The sequence below is a fragment of the Vombatus ursinus genome, unplaced genomic scaffold (genome assembly GCF_900497805.2).
Source record: "Vombatus ursinus unplaced genomic scaffold, bare-nosed wombat genome assembly UNPS02014810.1, whole genome shotgun sequence".
In the NCBI taxonomy this organism is placed as follows: domain Eukaryota; kingdom Metazoa; phylum Chordata; class Mammalia; order Diprotodontia; family Vombatidae; genus Vombatus; species Vombatus ursinus.
Genome location: NW_020954588.1, coordinates 6,548,324 through 6,567,402, shown reverse-complemented (window position 1 = coordinate 6,567,402; position 19,079 = coordinate 6,548,324). Strand labels below are relative to the sequence as shown.

Here is a 19,079-nt window from a genome sequence, read left to right as displayed (position 1 = left end):
CAGTGGATAGAGCACTGGGCCTAAAGTCAAGAAGATCTGAGCTCAAATCCAACTTTAGACACGTATTGGCTGTGTGACTCTGAGCAAGTCATTTCACCTCTGTCAGCCTCAGTTTTCTCAAATATAAAGCAGGCAATAATAGCACCTACCTCTCACAACTATGAAGATCAAATCAGATAATATTTGTAAAGTGCCTGGCACGTTGTAGGCGTTTAATAAATATTAGCTTCCTTCCTTTCTTCAGCAAGTGGAAGCCTTCAGATATGAGATGGCTGAAGGAAAGAGGGGTCACTATTCCTTAGAATGAATGTGTAACTAAAGTTATACATACCTTAAGTTTTGAATCCTGTTAATTATATTTGTTTATTGAAAGATAACCTGTGCAGAAAGTACTTCACAACATTATGGGAAGCAGTGGTTCCCTTTTTCTTGCCAAGAAAGATCAAAGGTCTAAAGACTTCCATTTGGAATGTGAGGCCCTCAACAATCTGGTATCATTCTACTTTTCCAATCTGTTTTCTCCTCCATGTCCTCTGGCCAATTCAAACCACTTGCCAGCCCCCAGACACTCCGTACTTCACTGTTTCCCACCTCAGTTCACAAAATTCCATATGTCTGGAATATCCTTCCACTCTCCTGGCTGAACTCCTGTCCATCCTTTATGCCTAAGACCTCCCATGAAGCCTTCGCTGATGCTTCCCTAGGGGCCAATAACCCTCCTTCCCTAATGGATCATCTAGTTTGCTCCTGGTAATGGACTTTGCTATGCTACAGGTATGTGTATAAGTGTCAAATCACCATGTGCACACTAAATTCCATAACAAAAGAGATTATGTCCTACCTAAATCTTGCCTAGAAAGCACAATGCTCTGTACACAGTGGAAACTTAATAAATGTTTGCTGAATTTGTTTTGTTTGTGAAAGCGGCCTGGGAAAGGGTATGAAGCTGATAACTGAGGCATCTCCGACTCCTCTAAGTCCACTATTAGGAGCATGATGAAACATTTCTACAACTTCCAGAACTTCGGCAAAATGGACAAATGGGGTCCCCAGTAGCTACCTTTCCCGCCAGTTTTCACATCCCTCCCCTTCACGCAGGATACGCTCCGGGCATGCAGACCCTGGGAGCTGCTTCGGCTGCAGCCTCCTACAGGAAAGCTTCTTAGATTCCTCAAGTCGTACTGGTCTTTTCCTTCCTCACACCATCTTGTCTTTACATCCCCAATATGGTTTCATTTGTGTGTGTGTCCAACATCTAGTACAACGCCTTAAATATAGACGTTTAACCAATGCCAGGTGAGTGGCAAAGAAATGTAAGGCAAAGTCTTTTATTTCCTTTTTTAATAAGGTAAGAGAAGATTTTTTAAAAAATGTCAAAGGATTCAAATTGTCTAAACAGAAAAAAATGGAGACTGAAAAACCCAACTAAGCAAAGCATTACTTAAAATCTACAAAAAATAAACTCTGGAGATAAACATGCCTGTATGTGCATGTACACAGCGTTACCTGGGGAAGCACATAAATGAATGATTACGAGGTGTGGAAAGTGTTGACAGTTTATAAAAACATGCTCACTGTCAGTCTGAGGATGTAAATTAACTGCAGACAGGAAGTTGACAACAAATTTCTTATTCCTTACTGAGGATATGATAACTTCTGATCCTGACCACATCATAGGCTCTAACAAATCATTCTAACTGAATCCAAAGAGGGAAAAATAAAGAGAAAACAAGGGTTTTTGGTTTTTTTTGGAGAAAACTTTTGTAAACAACAGTTTTTTGAACAAAAGGGTTGACAAGACTTAATGACAGACCACTGAGTTCACCAGATTGTCCCAAACCATAATCTTATCCATTCTTACCAGGCTTGATGAGAGGAATCATTTCTTAACACCTTTACAGGAACTTTGATCTCTCCCAGAAAATTATCAGCCAAGTTTCCATTGTTCCATAAATCAACCCTGAAAAGTGAAAACCAATTTGTTTATTTTTTCAATGTAAGAAGACACACGCCACAAAAAAGCTTCAAACCATTGTAGCATTAATTTTACATGCTCAAAGTAGGAGGTGTTAGCACTGTCAGATACAGCTATCTAGAAAACAGAAAAAAATGCTGTAGTGGCTTTTATTTAGAAACAAAGAAAGCAACAATTTGTCAAAATTTAAAGCATAAATAAAATAACTGTCATTTAAATTTGTGCTCTTTTTACCTGCAGAAATCAGGACTACAGTGATTGTTGGATTTGAGAAAAGAAACACCAATAAAAATACTGTAATTTCTCTCAAGTAGTTGCAATCGATATTTAAATATAGTAAATTCAGTAGCACATATTGTCTGTATATTTTAATTACATGATTAATACAACCTTTAAAATGAACACACCATTAACACCACACTTATACATGCGATTTACAAAAAATTATTCTCTTAACCAAGCAATAGCTAAAATATTTGAGACCTAAGAAAGATAAGTGACTCCAAACACATGCACCTGGTTTAGTTATCTTACTGTACATCTTACCTCACTGACATTTCTGTTAGACAGCAGATATGTTAAGAGGAATAAGACAATTAATTCTTGAATGTGGTATTGTTGCTTTTCTAAATAATCTTTGCATCTATAATGTTATGGTTAAAAAACAGAAAGGTAATAAAATTTGAAGTAACAAAAATAAAAAATGTTCTAGAAGGCAATTTGGGTGGATATCTGTAAAATAAAATATACCTTGACTGTGGAAAAAACCTTTAAAATAAAAAAATTAAAATCTAAATAAGAAACTTTTAGAAGGAAAAAAACACTCTTAAATTAAAAGCTTTTGAAGAGACTTGTTATTTCAGTGGTGTGAGAGACTCTCAGTATGGAGCCTGCCTCTACGATGGAGTGCACCAACTCTGAAGTCCCTTATCATCTTTAGGAGCTGCCTGGGGGAACCGAGAGGCCGTTGACTTAGCCTTGGTCACACAGAGTAGGGGTCATGACTCCAAGCACCCCTCTAATTGCTCTACCACATTTCCTCTCTTTAACATTTCCTCTCAGTTTATAAGAAACTTTTTAAAAAGCAAGATGAGCTGTTTTCAACAATTTAGTAATTTTTAGTAAACATGGAAGCAACTTGGTTTCAATGACAATAAACATATTGAACACTCTACTTGTTCAAAGAGCTATGAATGGAGTCAGTAAGTATAGCAAATGCTTCTTTTTAATGGAAAGGATTTCCCTAGTAGACATGAATTTCTACCTACCCTTACTACACTGTCTGAATATGTAGTATTTCTATAGTTTTAACGAGATAAAGTTGGCAATTCTTTTGTTTAGATTTCTGAAATTATTTTGAAGACAGACATAAAACTCACCTTAGTTACTGAATCTCTTGCATATTAAGATTTTACAACTTCACTAGTAATAACAAATTTTTCTTTAAATGCATGGAAATAGTAATTCTCTATGACATCAAGAAACATACCTGATTTCTAACTTTTCAATGTCTTCCTCCTCTACCTGAAACTGGGACTTTTTGGTGTAGCTACTAGATCTGGTTACCTGTAAAATAAAATTCTTCAACAAATATCCTTTACAAACTCAAAAGTTTTCCCTCCCCACATCCTTTCTTGTAAAAGATATTTTCAAATGATGTCCTATCCTGCATACAAATATGGAGAAAATTTTATTAGTCCCATTCTTTGTTCAAAAGCTGAAACTAAAAATAATGAAACAGATAAGCAACAAGGAGATTGGGATTATGCTCCTAAAATACATGGGAAACATTCCTTATTTGATCCATTTCTCTCTATATATACTCATCCCTATCTTGATTTCACCCATTCCTATTCCTCTAATTATTATTTCTGTGTGCATAATCCTCATTCATGCCCTAACAAAAAAAAAAAGACTGAAATAAACAAAAATCTCTAATGCATTAGTATTTCAATTTCCCATGTCATTCTCAAAATACAGGTCCAAATTTACACCTGTTTATTGGATATTTTCTCTTAGATATCATGCTAGCAATCAACTAATGAGCATTTAATAAGAGCCTATTTTTCATGCAAGTCACTATGTGAGAAGCACAAATACAAAAGTAAGACCCTCAAAGTTTGTACCCTCAAAGAGCTTACATTCTACCCAGGGAATTACACAGAGGGGAAGGGCTTCCAAGGAAGGGGGTTCTGGTCCAGTCAGATGTGAAGCAGTAGGTTGTCTTGTTCTTTCTATGATACTATTGACTTATGTTCCAGAATAAAAGGAGAAAGATAAAGTAGGGGATATATAAATGCTGTGACAGGGCAAGTGGCAAGATGAGATCTAAAGCATGGTCTGGAGCATTTAATCTCAATATAAACATTCATTCCACAAGTATTTATTTAGCATCTACTATGACAAGGTAGAGAAGGAGATATGATGACAGCTAAGACCTTCATTATCCTTAAAGTGCTAAAAATTTAGTACAGGAGGTAACTGATGGATACAGATTTGCATAAAAGGTATAGAATGCTAAAAGGATTCAGTCCAGGGAAAGAATTATTCATTTTTTTTTGTTGTTGATGGATGAAATGGAGAAAAGGAATCAGAAGTTTCGTGAAGAGGAAAGCATTCTGACCTTGAAGGACAGGAGTTAAACAGGTGGCAATTAAGGCAGCAGAGGGCACTTTGGAGTGAGTAAAGAGTCCGAGGGAAGGCACATTCAGGCAAGAGTAAGTAGTCTAATTGACAGGTAAGTAAGACATGTCCACAGAAATGGCAGACAAGTCAGGAGACACAAGTTCAAAGTCCAAATTTGCCATTAACTAGTTAGGTGACAAGAGGTAGGCTATTTAACATCTCTAGCTTGAATTTTCTCATTGCAAAATGAGAGGGCTTAACTAGATGATCTAGCCCCAAGCTCTAAAAAACTATCATTATTTTGGATAGTGAAAAAAATTCTAAGAAAGGTAGAATGAATTACATACTAAGGAGTTCAGATTAATTTAGTAAGCCATAAGAAACAATTAATGCAGATGACACAAAGATAAAAATGACAGCTAAAGCGCTAGATGACAGGACACAAAAAGATACTGACGCAGATTACAATAATGGGCCAATTTAGTAAAATGAAGTTTAATAGGGACAAATATTGAGTCCTCCATTTGGGCTCAAAAAATCAGCTTTACAGATGTTGGTTGGAGAAAGCATAGTTAGACAACAATTCACCCAGAAAAGATCTGAGGGCCTGAGTAGACTGCAAGTCAATAATTCAATAATGTAATAGGGCAGACAAAAAGTCACTGTGAGCTTAGGCAGAATTGATAAAGACATAATACAGAATGTCTGGAACAAAGGAGGTCTTACTCCCAATTATCCACTGCTCTAGTTAGACAACATGTGGATGATTGTAGTCATATTCATTTCTGGGGACCACATTTTAGGAAGGACATCAATAAGACAGAGGATCCAGAGAAGGGCGACCAGGACAGTGAATGACTCAAATCATATGAGGATAAGTTGAGAGAACTGAGGATACTTAGTCTTGACATAACAAGGAGGGGTGGGGGGCAGCTAGGAGGCGCAGTGGATAGAGCACCGGCCCTGAGTTCAAATCTGGCCTCGGACCAAACACTTGACACTCACTAGCTGTGTGACTCTGGGCAAGTCACTTAACCCCAACTGCCTTTAAAAAAAAATTAACAAGGAGGGGTGGAGGACTGTTGTGTGGAAGGGGGCTTCAACTTCTTCTGTTTGGCTCCAGAGGGGAGAATTTGGAATAATGGGTAGAAGCTACAAAGAGGCACATTTATGCTTGATGTAAGGGGAAATTCCTTAAAATGGAGCTATCCAAAAATGGACTGGACTGCTTGGAACTAGTAGGTTCCAGCTCACTGCAGGTCTTCCAGAAGGTGCTGGATGACCACTTGATAAAGATGTCTAAAGAGGATTCCTCTTCAGGTACAGGCTGAACTAGTTGAGAGTTTGCATGAATTTGGATGGGAAAATAACTACATCTTTATTTACACTAACCTCTAAGTGAAATTTTGTATTGTCTTCAATTACTCAGAAAATTCTTCTGCGAAATGGTCCCTAGGTTTCACCTGCCTGCCAAAGGTGATTATCACACAAATAAAAGTTTACAATGGCCAGGTCAGAGAGAAGCTGCTCTCTTCTGAATATGAGATCCTGTCACTTGATCTCTGATTGGTCACATGGGTCAGAATCCACAGCTTCTGCCTCCTAGTCCGGCACTCCCTACTACAACAGGCTTCTTCCATTCAATGAAAAACTTCTGCTGCCTCTACTATGTGCAAGGCAGTGCACTAGAGATGATGGGAATACAAAGGTTATGAGAGACCCATGACAGCTAAAAAAGCTTATTATTGAAACTACACAAGAGGAGGACAGAAGGATCTTTAGAGATCACTGTGGCTAACGCCCTCGACTTTCCAGATGGAGAAAATGAATTCCACACAGTCCAAGTGTGACTAGTTCAAGACAATATGGCAATTAGTGACACAGCTAGGATCAGAACCTCCCACTTTGATGCTGCTTCTACGCTATTGTAATACACATCGATGTTCATTTAATGAGGAGGAGGGAGAAGCTTTCCTCAAAGACCGTGTCCTACACAAACCCTGTCCTGGCTCCTCCAGGTGCTAGAACCAATACCACCAAACTACTTTTTATATGTCTTGTTACTGATTTATTGTGAACACAATATTCCTCCTCTTCCCCTACAGAATATAAGCTCCCTGAAGGCAGAGACTTTCATTTTTTGTTTTGAAACTCCAGCCCCTGTGCACAGTGCCTGGCATGTAATAAATGGCTTCTGAAAAAAATCTACCCTTACAAATTTTCATCCTATTTAATTCGGTCCAATGTTCTTGCCTGTCAGGATCTCTTTCAAGTCTGCTTCTGTAATCCAGAATATAAGCTACCCTTCCCAGCTTTCTGTCATGTGCAGATCCAGCAAGCATGTGCTTTATGCCTCTATTCAAGCCAATTATAAAGATGTTAAACAGCCCAGATCCCTGGTGCACTCCCCTGGAAATCTCCTTCCAAATTAATATGGAACAATTACTGAATATTCTCTGTAATTATTTAGCAAATTTTGAAACCACTAAACCGTGTATTATTGTCCAACCTATATTTTTCTACTTTTCCATAAGAATGGCAGAGAATGCTTTTAGAATGCGACACTCTTTAACCCCCCTAAATCCTCAAGCCTTCCCTCTGTTGATTGTTTCCAATTAGTCCAGTGTGTATGTTGTCTCCCTCATTAGACTGTGACCTCTTTGAGAGCATGGACTATTTTTTGTCCAATGCATAGCATAGTGTCTGACACACAGGAGGCACTTAATACATGTTTGTTGACTGAAGTTTAATCCTGAGCATGAATGAAGCAGAATAACTTCGTTTTATAAACAAAATTTATTTAATGATAAGTAATGACCATATAATTTTGCTTACTTAAAAATGATAATTATCCTTACAATAGAGCCTATGAAACTTAAATGCGTGAAATATTATTAAGACCAATTCTCAATATTAAAAACAAACAACCTGAGTAGTTATATAGAAAAAAGTTACCTACCTCAAAATAAAATATTTCATTAAACTGTGGATTGCTTGTTTTCTTCTTTACTTTTGTCTTCTTCTGGTCATTCCTGTTTCAATGTGGTAAAGTTTAACTTCGTAGAACTTAAAAATACACAATTATAAAACATGCTATTTTCAACCAGGGAACCCTTTGTTTGACTTTTAAAGTCAATGGGAAACTCAGGATGAGAATAAAAATTCTTACATTCTGGCAAGTTAGAAATATTACCTGAAGTAATTTGTGAACAGAAAAATTACTTCTTCATGAGGAGTGAAAGAAAGGTGGCTTGGTACAGTGGAAAGAGCACTGTGAAAGTAGAGGATATGGATTCAAATCCTGCCTTTGGTACTTGCTGCCTTTGTGACTTTAAGCAAGTCATCTAACATCTTTGGGCTTTGGTTTCTTTGTGTGTGAAATGAAAGGTTAGATGAGAATGCCTCGGAGCACCCATATGTAAGTCTGGCAAATGTAAAGACGGCATTGATGGGATATTCCCTTACCCTGTCTACATACTATATCTATGTTCAAGTTTTAGCCCAATTTTTTAGTAGATAGCATGATAGAGACAGCAGCAATGGTAGCCACAAACTGTTAAAATAACTAAGGGAAACTCTCCAGTGTGGTGGGTAGACTCTCGGGGAGGCGGGGGTCTCAGGAAGTGCACGGACAGGAATCGTGCAGGAATTATCTCCTCTGCATTTCTATCTTTACTGCCCAGCACAAGGCCTGGCACATAGCAGGCACTTCATAAATACTAGCTGAGTGACTGATGGAGAAGGCATGGATGGGCCACTCTCCATGTTGATGAGAGGGTACTGAGGACAAGGCATGGGTTGGTTACCTGTCAGCTCTGCTAAAGTACAACCTAAGTGAGAGCAAAACAATTTTATAATGTGACATATATCAAATGACGTCTGGCAAGCAAAGATCAACAAAATGTAAGTCAGTTTTACTAAATTGGAAATTAAGAAAACTCAAATACGTTTAAGCCCATTACGCTGGTATTACAGGATTACATCTACTTTGGTAGCTTAGTGGTATCTTTGCAGATTTTTAAATAAACATAGCTATATTTAAGTAGATACAATTTAGGTTTAAAACATTTTTAGTTTTGGATTTTTTGTCCCCTGGTCTTTTTTCATGTGGTTAGTGATTTGTACCAAAAAAACTGCCACTAAAAGAGCTTCAAAAGAACCTAGCTGTGACTCCATTTGTAAAGCAACATTGTATGTGCAATTATGTAGTAATTTTGTGAACGTGAATTTTTTCCCCTTTACACAGGACTACTACATACCCATTATAGTCAATATAAGCAGGTGTGCTCAATGCATTAGTAAAAGTAATTATACAAATCTGAATTTAATAAAGATAATAATATATTAATAAGTATAATTATAAACTGCATTGAAATAATTTTCCCTTTAGAAAAAGGAATTCCTGCAAATGTCCTTTGAATTCTTTTAGTTTAATTGTGACTTACAGAAATTAAATTTATGCACAGCTTTTAAGAAGTTAACTATGTAAAATGAGGGTACACACCTGTAAGGAACATAATAAAGCACTTTATTCAGTTAAAGAGTGCTTCATGGGCTCATAAATTATAATACCATGCAGGGACCTTAGAGATACATTTGCCATACAAATATTTACCAGTGGCTGTTAAGTCATTAGCAAAGGAAGATGAGATACAAAAATCTATTTGTTACTTTGTGTTATTTTGGTCTCCATCTCCCCTCCTTTAATTTCATTATTAGCAAGACCTGGTAATTATTTCCAATTTATCCTGTACATGGCCTGTTTGTACATAACTGTTTCCATGTTGCCTCTCCCTTAGACTGTGTGCTCCTTGAGGGCAGGGGATGTCTTTTGGCTGCCTTTGTATCCCCAAGGCATGGAGTAGGCACTTTAAAAAATGTTTGACTGACTACGTTTCCAAAATTTTAAGTAGAACAAACTTTCATTTACACAGAGTGGGTGAGGGCTGACATTACCCTATAAAAAGAAATTTTCTATAAAAAAATAAAAAATTTAAATATATTTAATTATCGTGGTTTTTTTTCCCTAAAAACACTTTAAGTAGTAGTATCTACTTTGTATATGTTCTGAGCTTCTAGAGAAAAATCTTTCAAGATAAGAAAGGAGGAAGTGGTTAGTTAGGAAGAGGAAATAGCTACAAAGAAAATATGAGAAATGTCTCGTATAGAAATGTTTGTTTAACTGACTTACTGAAAGTGTCTCAGTTCAATGTTATATAGAGGATGGGAAGACATTTAAAAAATATATATATATATATATATATATATATATATAATATATATTTATCCCATCCCCCAAATATTAATTTAAAAATATCAGATTTTTAAAAAAATGTCTTCCCACCCTCCACATAACATTGAACTGAGACATTTTCAGTAAGTCAGTTCAACTATATATATACATATATATGTGCACACATATATGTGTATATATATGTATGTGTATATATATACACACACATATATATGCACACATATATACATATATATGTGCACACATATATGTGTATATATATGTATGTGTATATATATACACACACATATATATGCACACATATATACATATATATGTGTATGTATATATATAAAAATAAAAAAAATCTGGGACTCCAGCTTGTCTACAGTTGAGCCTAGATTCACCACCCGCCAAAGCATAAGGCTTACCAGAAATAAAGTCATCTCTTAGTATTATGTTCTGGGTTACTTTGAAGTAGATAATATAGAAAAAACCTTCGTAAAATAAACTGGAACATTTATTAAAATAATATTCTACCTGTACAGTATCTGTGAAATTTTAATGTAGGCTACTTGATCCAACACAAATCTTCAAAGCACTTTAATTAGCATAAAATCACTAACATACTCAGAGCTGTTGCAAAGATCAGTCTAACAGATCTGAAATGGCAATCACCTTTGTTCTTTAGAAAAATTGGACTTTGTTGTATGACTGGTAAAAAAAAAAAAGAATTCACTTTGGGTTATTTTTAAAAATAAGTATTCATTTATTCAAGTCTCTAGTAAAAGACTATTAAGCTATTTAACAATTTCTCTTAGTGACCTAATTCTGTATCTTCTAACCAGAAAATTCCATACTTAAGAACCGTATATTTAAAAAAAAAATCTTACCTTGAAGGTCCCACAAGAGAAACTGTAGCATAAGGATCACAGCTCTGTCCATTTATGAGAGGCAATCCATGGCATGCTTTGATACTAAAAGAAAAGAAATAATTTTTGTAAAACTGACAAATCATAAATCAAGATAAGAGAGAAAATATTATTTTTTAATACACAAAAGGTTTACAGCTATGTATTTTATTTGTATACCATGTACCTGGATTATATATATTGTTTCCATAAGATATAACTATAACAAATGATTATAAAGAAATCCTATGTGCTGCATACTGCATTACACTGAAAGTACCAAAAATGTCAATTAGTGAGCATCCAGACCTCAATATTATTCAATACACTACTCTTAAGTCTTTTAAAAACAAAAGCTGCAAATAAAAAAACATTCAGGGACATTTGTGGTGTGACACTATATCAAACCCACTGACGTTTTTAAAGAAAAAAAGACAAAAAACAAGTAGCACACATTTAAATTGCGTGAACTGCCAAACCAATATATAGCGTCATATCCTTTACCAAGGTGTGAATGAGATATAAGGAAACAACTGTGGTTTCAACCTTTAATTCATAAATATGTGGGTAAGCTTGCATGAGAAATAACCTTTTCAACCAAATAACATCTTGCATCACCACACACAATTATGAAATTTTTTATTTTGTACCTTGGTAACAGTTGGGGTTGCATTTTTTTTTTTTTGCAGAAAGTATTTTCAACCTTAAGAAACAATGTTTTATCATTACAGTTGGTGAATTATAGAGTAGTGACTTGCCACCAAGATCTTTCTGAAAACTTGCTGAATCCATGAGGTCAACTTCTGAGAGCCTGCATTTCTTAATGAATACTGGGTGTGGATAGGGTAGTCTGTGATGAAAGATGCTGCCCCAAAAGCAGACTAAGTGGGGAAATATTCTCACTCCTCTTTATCCACCACAGAGGTGGGATAATACTCCGCTGAAGGGACACTAAAATAAAATATGAAAAACATTTTCTGAAGTAAAAGAAGTCAAGCATAATCCCAGATAATGGGTTCTAGTCTTTAGTTCTAAACTTTTGCAGATTCAAAAAACTTCCCAATACTCTATGCTACCTGACCAGTCAGTCCTAAAATGTCACTCACTTCCGCTGAGCGAAATCACAGCAATGTCTGATCATATTATGTTAATCTCATAAAACAAAATTTATCACAGGTTAACCTCAAATTAAGGAAGACATAATGAATTATATGGTATATACTCAACACACAGAGTTACATTCTCATGCAAATATATGAAGGATTTCAGATAATCCATTTTGATGTAACAGTTAAATGGCAAAATCAAAACATTAGAATGCCATCATTCTAGGTCTTTTTCAAGTCTACTATGAGAGAAATGTAGTGTATATAGAATGGAGATTTTCAGAGAATGTACCATAAACTGAAAATGCTAAACAGAAAAATATTTTTTAAATGTTTTTATTTTGCTAGGCAGAAAAATTTAAATAAATTGTGTTCTCTTCCTTGATTTTAACATTAGTGAGATGAAATTATGAAATAACAAGATAATATGATGGTCATTTTAAAATTCTAAAAATACAGGAAGAACCAGTGATTTATTCAGTGTGGGGAATTCACAGTATGGGGGCTCCCTTTACCAAGGCAGATCACAACCTCAGACTCAGTAGAGCAGGCCCAGGAAGGTGTTTGAGGCACACAGAGGGTAACTGAGTTGGGAGACGGGAGTGGGACACAGGGGCAAATAACTGAGTGCCAGAGGCAGGATTTTAACCCAGATCTTCCAAGGCCTGGGCTCTATCCACTATACTTCATTAGAAAATCAAGAAATAAGAAACATAAAAGATCTTTTTTACAAGTGTTTTATAGATCTACTTAACTTAGTGAGTAGCATAATTTTACATATACACACTTATCTGAAATATTATGTCATGACATTTTTCCTGGGGGAATAAATTGTCTTTCTAATCTATAAATCAAACCACAGCATGACATTACAAGTATCTGGGTAGGACATACCTTTTTCCCTAATGCTTTAAATCTAATGGGCACTACTTTGTAATTTGTTTACTTTTATGTCACTAAATACCTGAGCCCCAAGTTTTAGTTTCTCTACCTCAGGCAGTGGCAAAAAAAAACCCCAAGAATAACCAAAAAAAACCCCATAAACTTGTTTCTTTTTATTTCTTTTTGAGTCAGACAGTCTCTAAACAGAACTCTGTGAATCTTAGTTTTCCTAACTAGAAAATCAAGAAAACACGTAACTTCTTTTCACTTGATCCAATGATAATATATGTTAAATGAAATAGAAATGCAAATTATAGGGGCAGCTAGGTGGTGCAGTGGATAGAGTCCCAGCCTTGGAGACAGGAGGACCTGAGTTCAAATCTGGCCTCAGACACTTGACACTTACTAGCTGTGTGACCCTGGGCAAGTCACTTAACCCCACTTCCTAGCGCAAAAAAAAAAAAAGAAAGAAAGAAATGCAAATTATTATTTCTAAAATCACATTGCCTAAGAAAAAAAGAGGGAAATAAACTCCATACAAAGAATTCCTTTTTCTTTCTTTCTTTTTTTGGTGAGGCAATTGGGGTTAAGTGACTTGCCCAGAATCACACAGCTAGTGAGTGTTATGTGTCTGAGGCAGGATTTGAACTCAGGTTCTCCTGACTCCAGGGCCGGTGCTCTATCCACTGTGCCACCTAGCTGCCCCAGAATTCCTTTTTCTTAAAAAGAAAAAAATTAAGTAGCAAATAAATGTCCATGCAGAAAACATTCTAATTGCTAATTCCTGGATCAGCTGTAAATTATTGAAGACCAGATTTATGTTTCAGATACAGGCTGTACCAGATATGGATAACTCTAAGGTTACCAACGACCAAATCTAAGAGCGTATGATTAATATATTTTAATGCAGCAAATGACGTGAGCTTCTGGGCACCTTTGTTTTGATTAGTTTCATAACACAATTCCAATTTGGGAGGGGTAATATCTGAGAATAATCATCACCTATTATAAATTAATAGAAGTCAATGAATTATGACACAAGTCATAGATTTAACTGAATAAATCTATTTTTGTAAGGAGAACACAAAAATTACAAGCACAACATATGGGGAGCTCCCTGACCTAGACTTTAATAAGATTTGGGCTAACTTCTTTCCTGTACTGTTTTGATCAATCTGCCTATTCTGGATTCTATCATTACAGATGATAAGACAGAAGAGTAACCAGCGGATGGAGACGAGGCTTAGAAGTCAGGACCTGCCTCTGATACCTACTAGCTTTGACCTAATACAAATTACTGCACACTCCGTGCCCCAAACAACTCTTAAAGGCTCTAAGTTGCTGGGAATATGCCTAGAATGAAATCACAAGTCTCCTTCCTTGCTCCCCCTCCAACAATGAAAAGAAAGATGTCAGGCAAGCCCTCATTTCCTGCCAAACAACCAAACACTACATAGGCAAGTATACACATATGTACTATTAAATCACTGGCTTGTTTTTAGGATGAATATTTTTCCATTTATATTTTCATACATCTTTCTTCACAATTCATTTAGTGAACATCTATAAATACACAATACTTTGAATTACAAGAAAACAAAAACACACCACAACCCAGAAGAAAGCTGAAAATGACTCCATTTGTTTCACACTGAAAGATTCAAAGTTTTACATGCTTAGGTGTATTTGCTAGAACTAAGAGGTTTATGGTTAGGTATCATGTAAGAAAGTTTACTACTTAGAGTCTTTTGAAAACATTTCAGATTTTAATGAAAACTGGTAAGAAATATAGCTTAAGAAACCACCATTTCCTTTCTCACTGTTTCTAGTATCAACAGTACTTGTTTAAACAGGTCAGGTGGTTGCTATCTCAATTGCTTACCATCTTGTCTTTTCATTTTTATCCCTTTTGGTCCTGATTTTGAACTTTGCTCTAATGAGTTAGTTATGATCTGACTGTACAGATAGACAATTCAGAAATGACTCCCACATCAGTAAGCAGTCATTTCCTGTTTTTTAAACTATAACCAATTCATTTTTTGTGATATTGCTTATTGACCATATTCAACGCCTCCCAAGGCTCACTTTAAAAAAAAGCATTCATGATACATAGGCATGAAGTTTCAGTCTCTGCTCTTGTTTGTTACTCCTGAATTACATTTTGCCAATATCTGAAGGTGCGGGGGGCAGGAAGTAGGGGTGCATAGGGCACAGACAAAAGTTGTATGGGAAGGGAAGGCCCATAAGGGAGGAATAGACAGCATCACTGCATGAACATAGTGTACTGCAGGCACCACATTGATAACCGGTTCACCCAAAGCATTACTAGGACACAAAGAAACAATTCCTTATAGGAACAACAACTCAATCCCAAATTACAGATCAAAAAATGGGATATAAGAATTCTAGCTGGAAATGGGATACTATAAATAAGAAATAGCACATCGCAGCTACAAAAACACATATTGTAATTCTTGTCTTTCAACTTTGGAAATACTCTTGCTTATATAACCCAAGTTTCCAATTTTATAATAGGAAGACATTTATCTCCTCTGAAAAACGTTATCTTAGCACAAATCTTATTGATGACACAGTTGCAGGCACTGTGTAGATTTGGAGGAATATATTAAGTAGGGTATAAAACCAACAAGTAATGATAATGGCAAGGCAGAGTTGGGGGAAACATCCAGGTGTGAAAGAATGCAAAGAGTAATGGTAGTGGAATGGCAAGAAACCAGCAGCAGTCAATAGCCTTGTTCTGGACCACTTCAGGTGACATCTGTAGAAGGGGAACTCATTACAAAGAATAAAGACACAAGAGGACTTCTTCCACTCCCTCAGAGTATGCTATCTTATTTTTAGGCTTTCTATTGCACCACACGGAGACAATAAGAATATTCTGAAAGTATATGGTTATTCATGATCTAAAACTGTTTTCTTATCTAGAAAATGAAGGGGACTGACTGTGGTATTTACAGTACCTTCCAATTCTGATATTCCATAATCTATAATTTATGAATTAGAAAATAAGAAAAAGGCATACAATTACCATTTCAAATGAATTTGATATAAACTAACCTTTCTGCATAGATACTTTTTGTAAATAGACATGGAACAATGTTAACTAAGAGAAAAATAGTATATACAAATGTAAGGTATGTAGGTTCTGTACTAACAAAAACTTTTTTTCTGCTTAGGCTGGGCATATTACAATTAGCATAGTGACAATATTGTCCTTCCTTCTCTCTTCTAGAATATTATTTTCCAAATTTTATATAAAAACACTCCTTTTGTCTTTCTCTTCTTATTGGCTTGTTACGAGCAATAACATCTTCCTATGAAAAGGCCGAACAAGTAATATGCAGAGGTCTGAGTTGCTGACTTTATAAAGCCCCAGAACCTACTACACTTAATATCACCTTGGTCTATAAGATCAGATGTGATGTTACTGCCATTGTTATTCTCATTTCATTGGGAAACAAGGGTAACAATACTGGGGCTGCAGTTGGTGCAGTGGATAGAGTGCTGGGCCTAGAGTCAGGAACATTCATCTTCCTGAGGTCAAATCTGGCCTCAGACACTAGTTGTGTGCCCCTGGGCAAGTCGATTAACCCTGTTTGCCTCAGCTTCCTCATCTGTAAGATGAGCTGGAGAAGGAAATGGCAAACCACTCCAGTATCTTTGCCAAGAGAACTCCAAAGGGGGTCATGGAGAGTTGGACACGACTGAAATGACTGAACAACTATACATATGATCAAGTAAGACATTGTTAATGGCTAAAGCACAGTATTTTACTTAGGTGTACAGTTTATTTCTGAAATTATTTTTCTCTTTTCAAAGTATACACAAAGGCAAAAAAGATCACAACGTGAAGTCAAAAGACCTGGATTTGAAGCTTTAAACCTACTAGTCCTGAGGTCTTGGTCACTTCATCATTCTGGTCTTTCTTGGAACAGATGATCTCTAGTCCCCTTCTATCTTAAAATTGGGAGGGGGTGGGTGAGGGAAAGTAATATGTATCATAAACAACTGAAGCCTTTGTGGAATTTTGTGAGTAACGAAAAGAAGAAGGCACTTCATAGTCTTCAATGATGTGCCTGCCTATACTCAACCCAACATATAAGTTGTTTAGGCAAAATCAATTTTCTTAAGGGTGTGAAGATCTTAAAAAGTAACCAGAATGAGAAATTACAAATCACAAATCTAGATAAAATACCACCAACCTAATTTATTTTATAAAGCAGAGTTTCTGTTATTATAACTATTAAATTTTCAAAAGAGAGATAGATTTAGGATTATCAACATACATACTTTTGTCTGGAACCAAGTTTCACTTCTCATTATATTTTTACAAGAACATCTGTTCCTTACATGTGAGATATTTCTATCCTTCCAAATTATTTTGAAATTTCTCCCCACAACAGTGCATTCTCTGTGGGAGGGGCATGGGCTTGTTTTGCATGGTGGGTTCTTCGTAAAGCCAGAAGGGCCTGCTAGACTTGCCTTCCTAATTCTCTACTCCATGGCTTCCAGTGAGACAGTGCTAGATGATATAGCTGACTAAGCACATTTTGAGGGGTAGGGGAGGTGTAAATTTATCAGTTTATAATTTGGTCAGAAGTCATCCTGGCCAAACAAAATGTATGGAAACCCCGAAAAGCCTCCGGATTCTCTCAGACATTCATTATCCAATCCTACCTGACAATTCATGAGAACTAAATCTGACTCCAGTTTCATCTCTGCCTCCTCAAAAATGAAGCACACAATCTGTGTTAAAAAGGAAAAAGGTGAACTTAAAGAGTTACCTACTAGCCTCCTCACTACCGTCATGGCCTCCTCACCAGTCTTACTGTTGCCAATCTTTCCCTATTCCAATAGGGGAAAACTTTTCACTTCTCCCAAAGACATTTTAAAAATCAAGTAGACAGAACTCTGACTGTATCACTGCTTTGCTCAAAAAAAAAATGACAGTAGTTCCTCACAGCTCACGAGATAAATGCTAAATCCTATAGCTGAGCTCCAAGGCCTCCCATACACTGGGGCTGGCCAATGTCTTCAGTCTTATCATATATATCCTCCCCCTTATCCAATCTACCCACTGAACCTTTATGAAGTGCTCACTGTGTGCCAGGCACTGTGCAATGAACAAAAAGAAAGATAGTCCCTGTCCTCAAGGAGCATATTATCTAATAGGTACAGCCCTCATTCAGGCTCCAGCAAAAAAGCACCACGTTCCCCAGTCGTATCTCTTCCCTCCGTCTTGACCTTGTATATGCACATATCATCCTCCAATGTGGAACAAACCCACCATATATCTCTGCCAAGGGAAATCTTTCTTTTCCTTCAAGCTAGGAAACCATGTAGTGCTGTGGATAGAGTAAGATGCTTGCAGTCAGGAAGACCCGAGTTCAAATCTAGCCTTAGATACTTACTAGCTATGTTACTCCAGGCAAACCACTTAATCCCTGGTTCCCTTAGTTTCCTCATTTGTAAAATGGGGACAATAAAAGCACCAATCTCCCAGGGTTGATGTCAGGATAAAATGAGAAAATATTTGTAAAGTACTTTGCAAATCTTAAATCTGGATGTGTATATTCTATATATAACATACATGCATATACTTCATTATATTTTTATAAGAACATCTGTTTTTTATATGTGAGACGTTTCTATCCTTCTATCCTTTTGAAATTTCTCCCCACAACAATGCATTCTCTGTGGGAGGGGCATGGCTTGTTTTGCATAATGGGTTCTTAGTGAAGTACACACACACACACACACACACACACACACACACACACATGCATATGTATGTATGTGTGCTAGCTTGTAGTAATAATAGTTGCCCTAGTTCAAGAACTGCCTCTTCTATGAAACTCTCCTTGATCCCCAATTAGAAGAGATTCCTCCACTGGGAATGTCTCACAGCACTGCCTGATGGGGTGTGTGTGTGTGTGTGTGTGTTTGTGCGCGTGCACACGCGCACAAGTGCATGTGGGAATTGTATTTCTACACGGCCATGTCTTATTCTAGTTATTTATGGGCGTGTTCCCTCGGGGCAGAGACTGCTGTGTTTCATTGTCTTAAGGACTTCACTCAGTACCCTGCACACAGTGTTTAATAAGTGTTGGTTTGTTGTTCAGTCCAACATCTTTCCACTAAGCACTTCTATGCAAATTCCAGGGGAGAAATAAAGTTTAGAAAATGCAGCCTGGGGCAGCTGGGTAGTGCAATGGACACAGCACCAGCCTGGGAGTCAGGAGGATCTGAGTTCAAATCCAGTCTCAGATACTTGACACTTACTAGCTGTGTGACCCTGGGAAAGTCCCTTAACCCGACTGCCTTGC

The 19,079-nt window shown here is 36.6% G+C and overlaps 1 protein-coding gene across 2 annotated transcripts in view; it reads right to left on the bottom strand.

Annotated features, from left to right (window-relative positions):
* RASA2 (RAS p21 protein activator 2) overlaps positions 1-19,079 on the bottom strand; it is a 152,386-nt gene that overhangs the window by 46,476 nt on the left and 86,831 nt on the right. For both annotated transcript variants that reach the window (XM_027876020.1, XM_027876021.1), the window contains exons 6-9: positions 10,727-10,810; positions 7,560-7,632; positions 3,465-3,541; positions 1,862-1,960 (exon numbers count right to left, since the gene is read on the bottom strand). In XM_027876020.1, the coding sequence (XP_027731821.1) occupies positions 1,862-1,960; positions 3,465-3,541; positions 7,560-7,632; positions 10,727-10,810 (333 nt within the window). The remainder of the gene's footprint in view (positions 1-1,861; positions 1,961-3,464; positions 3,542-7,559; positions 7,633-10,726; positions 10,811-19,079) is intronic.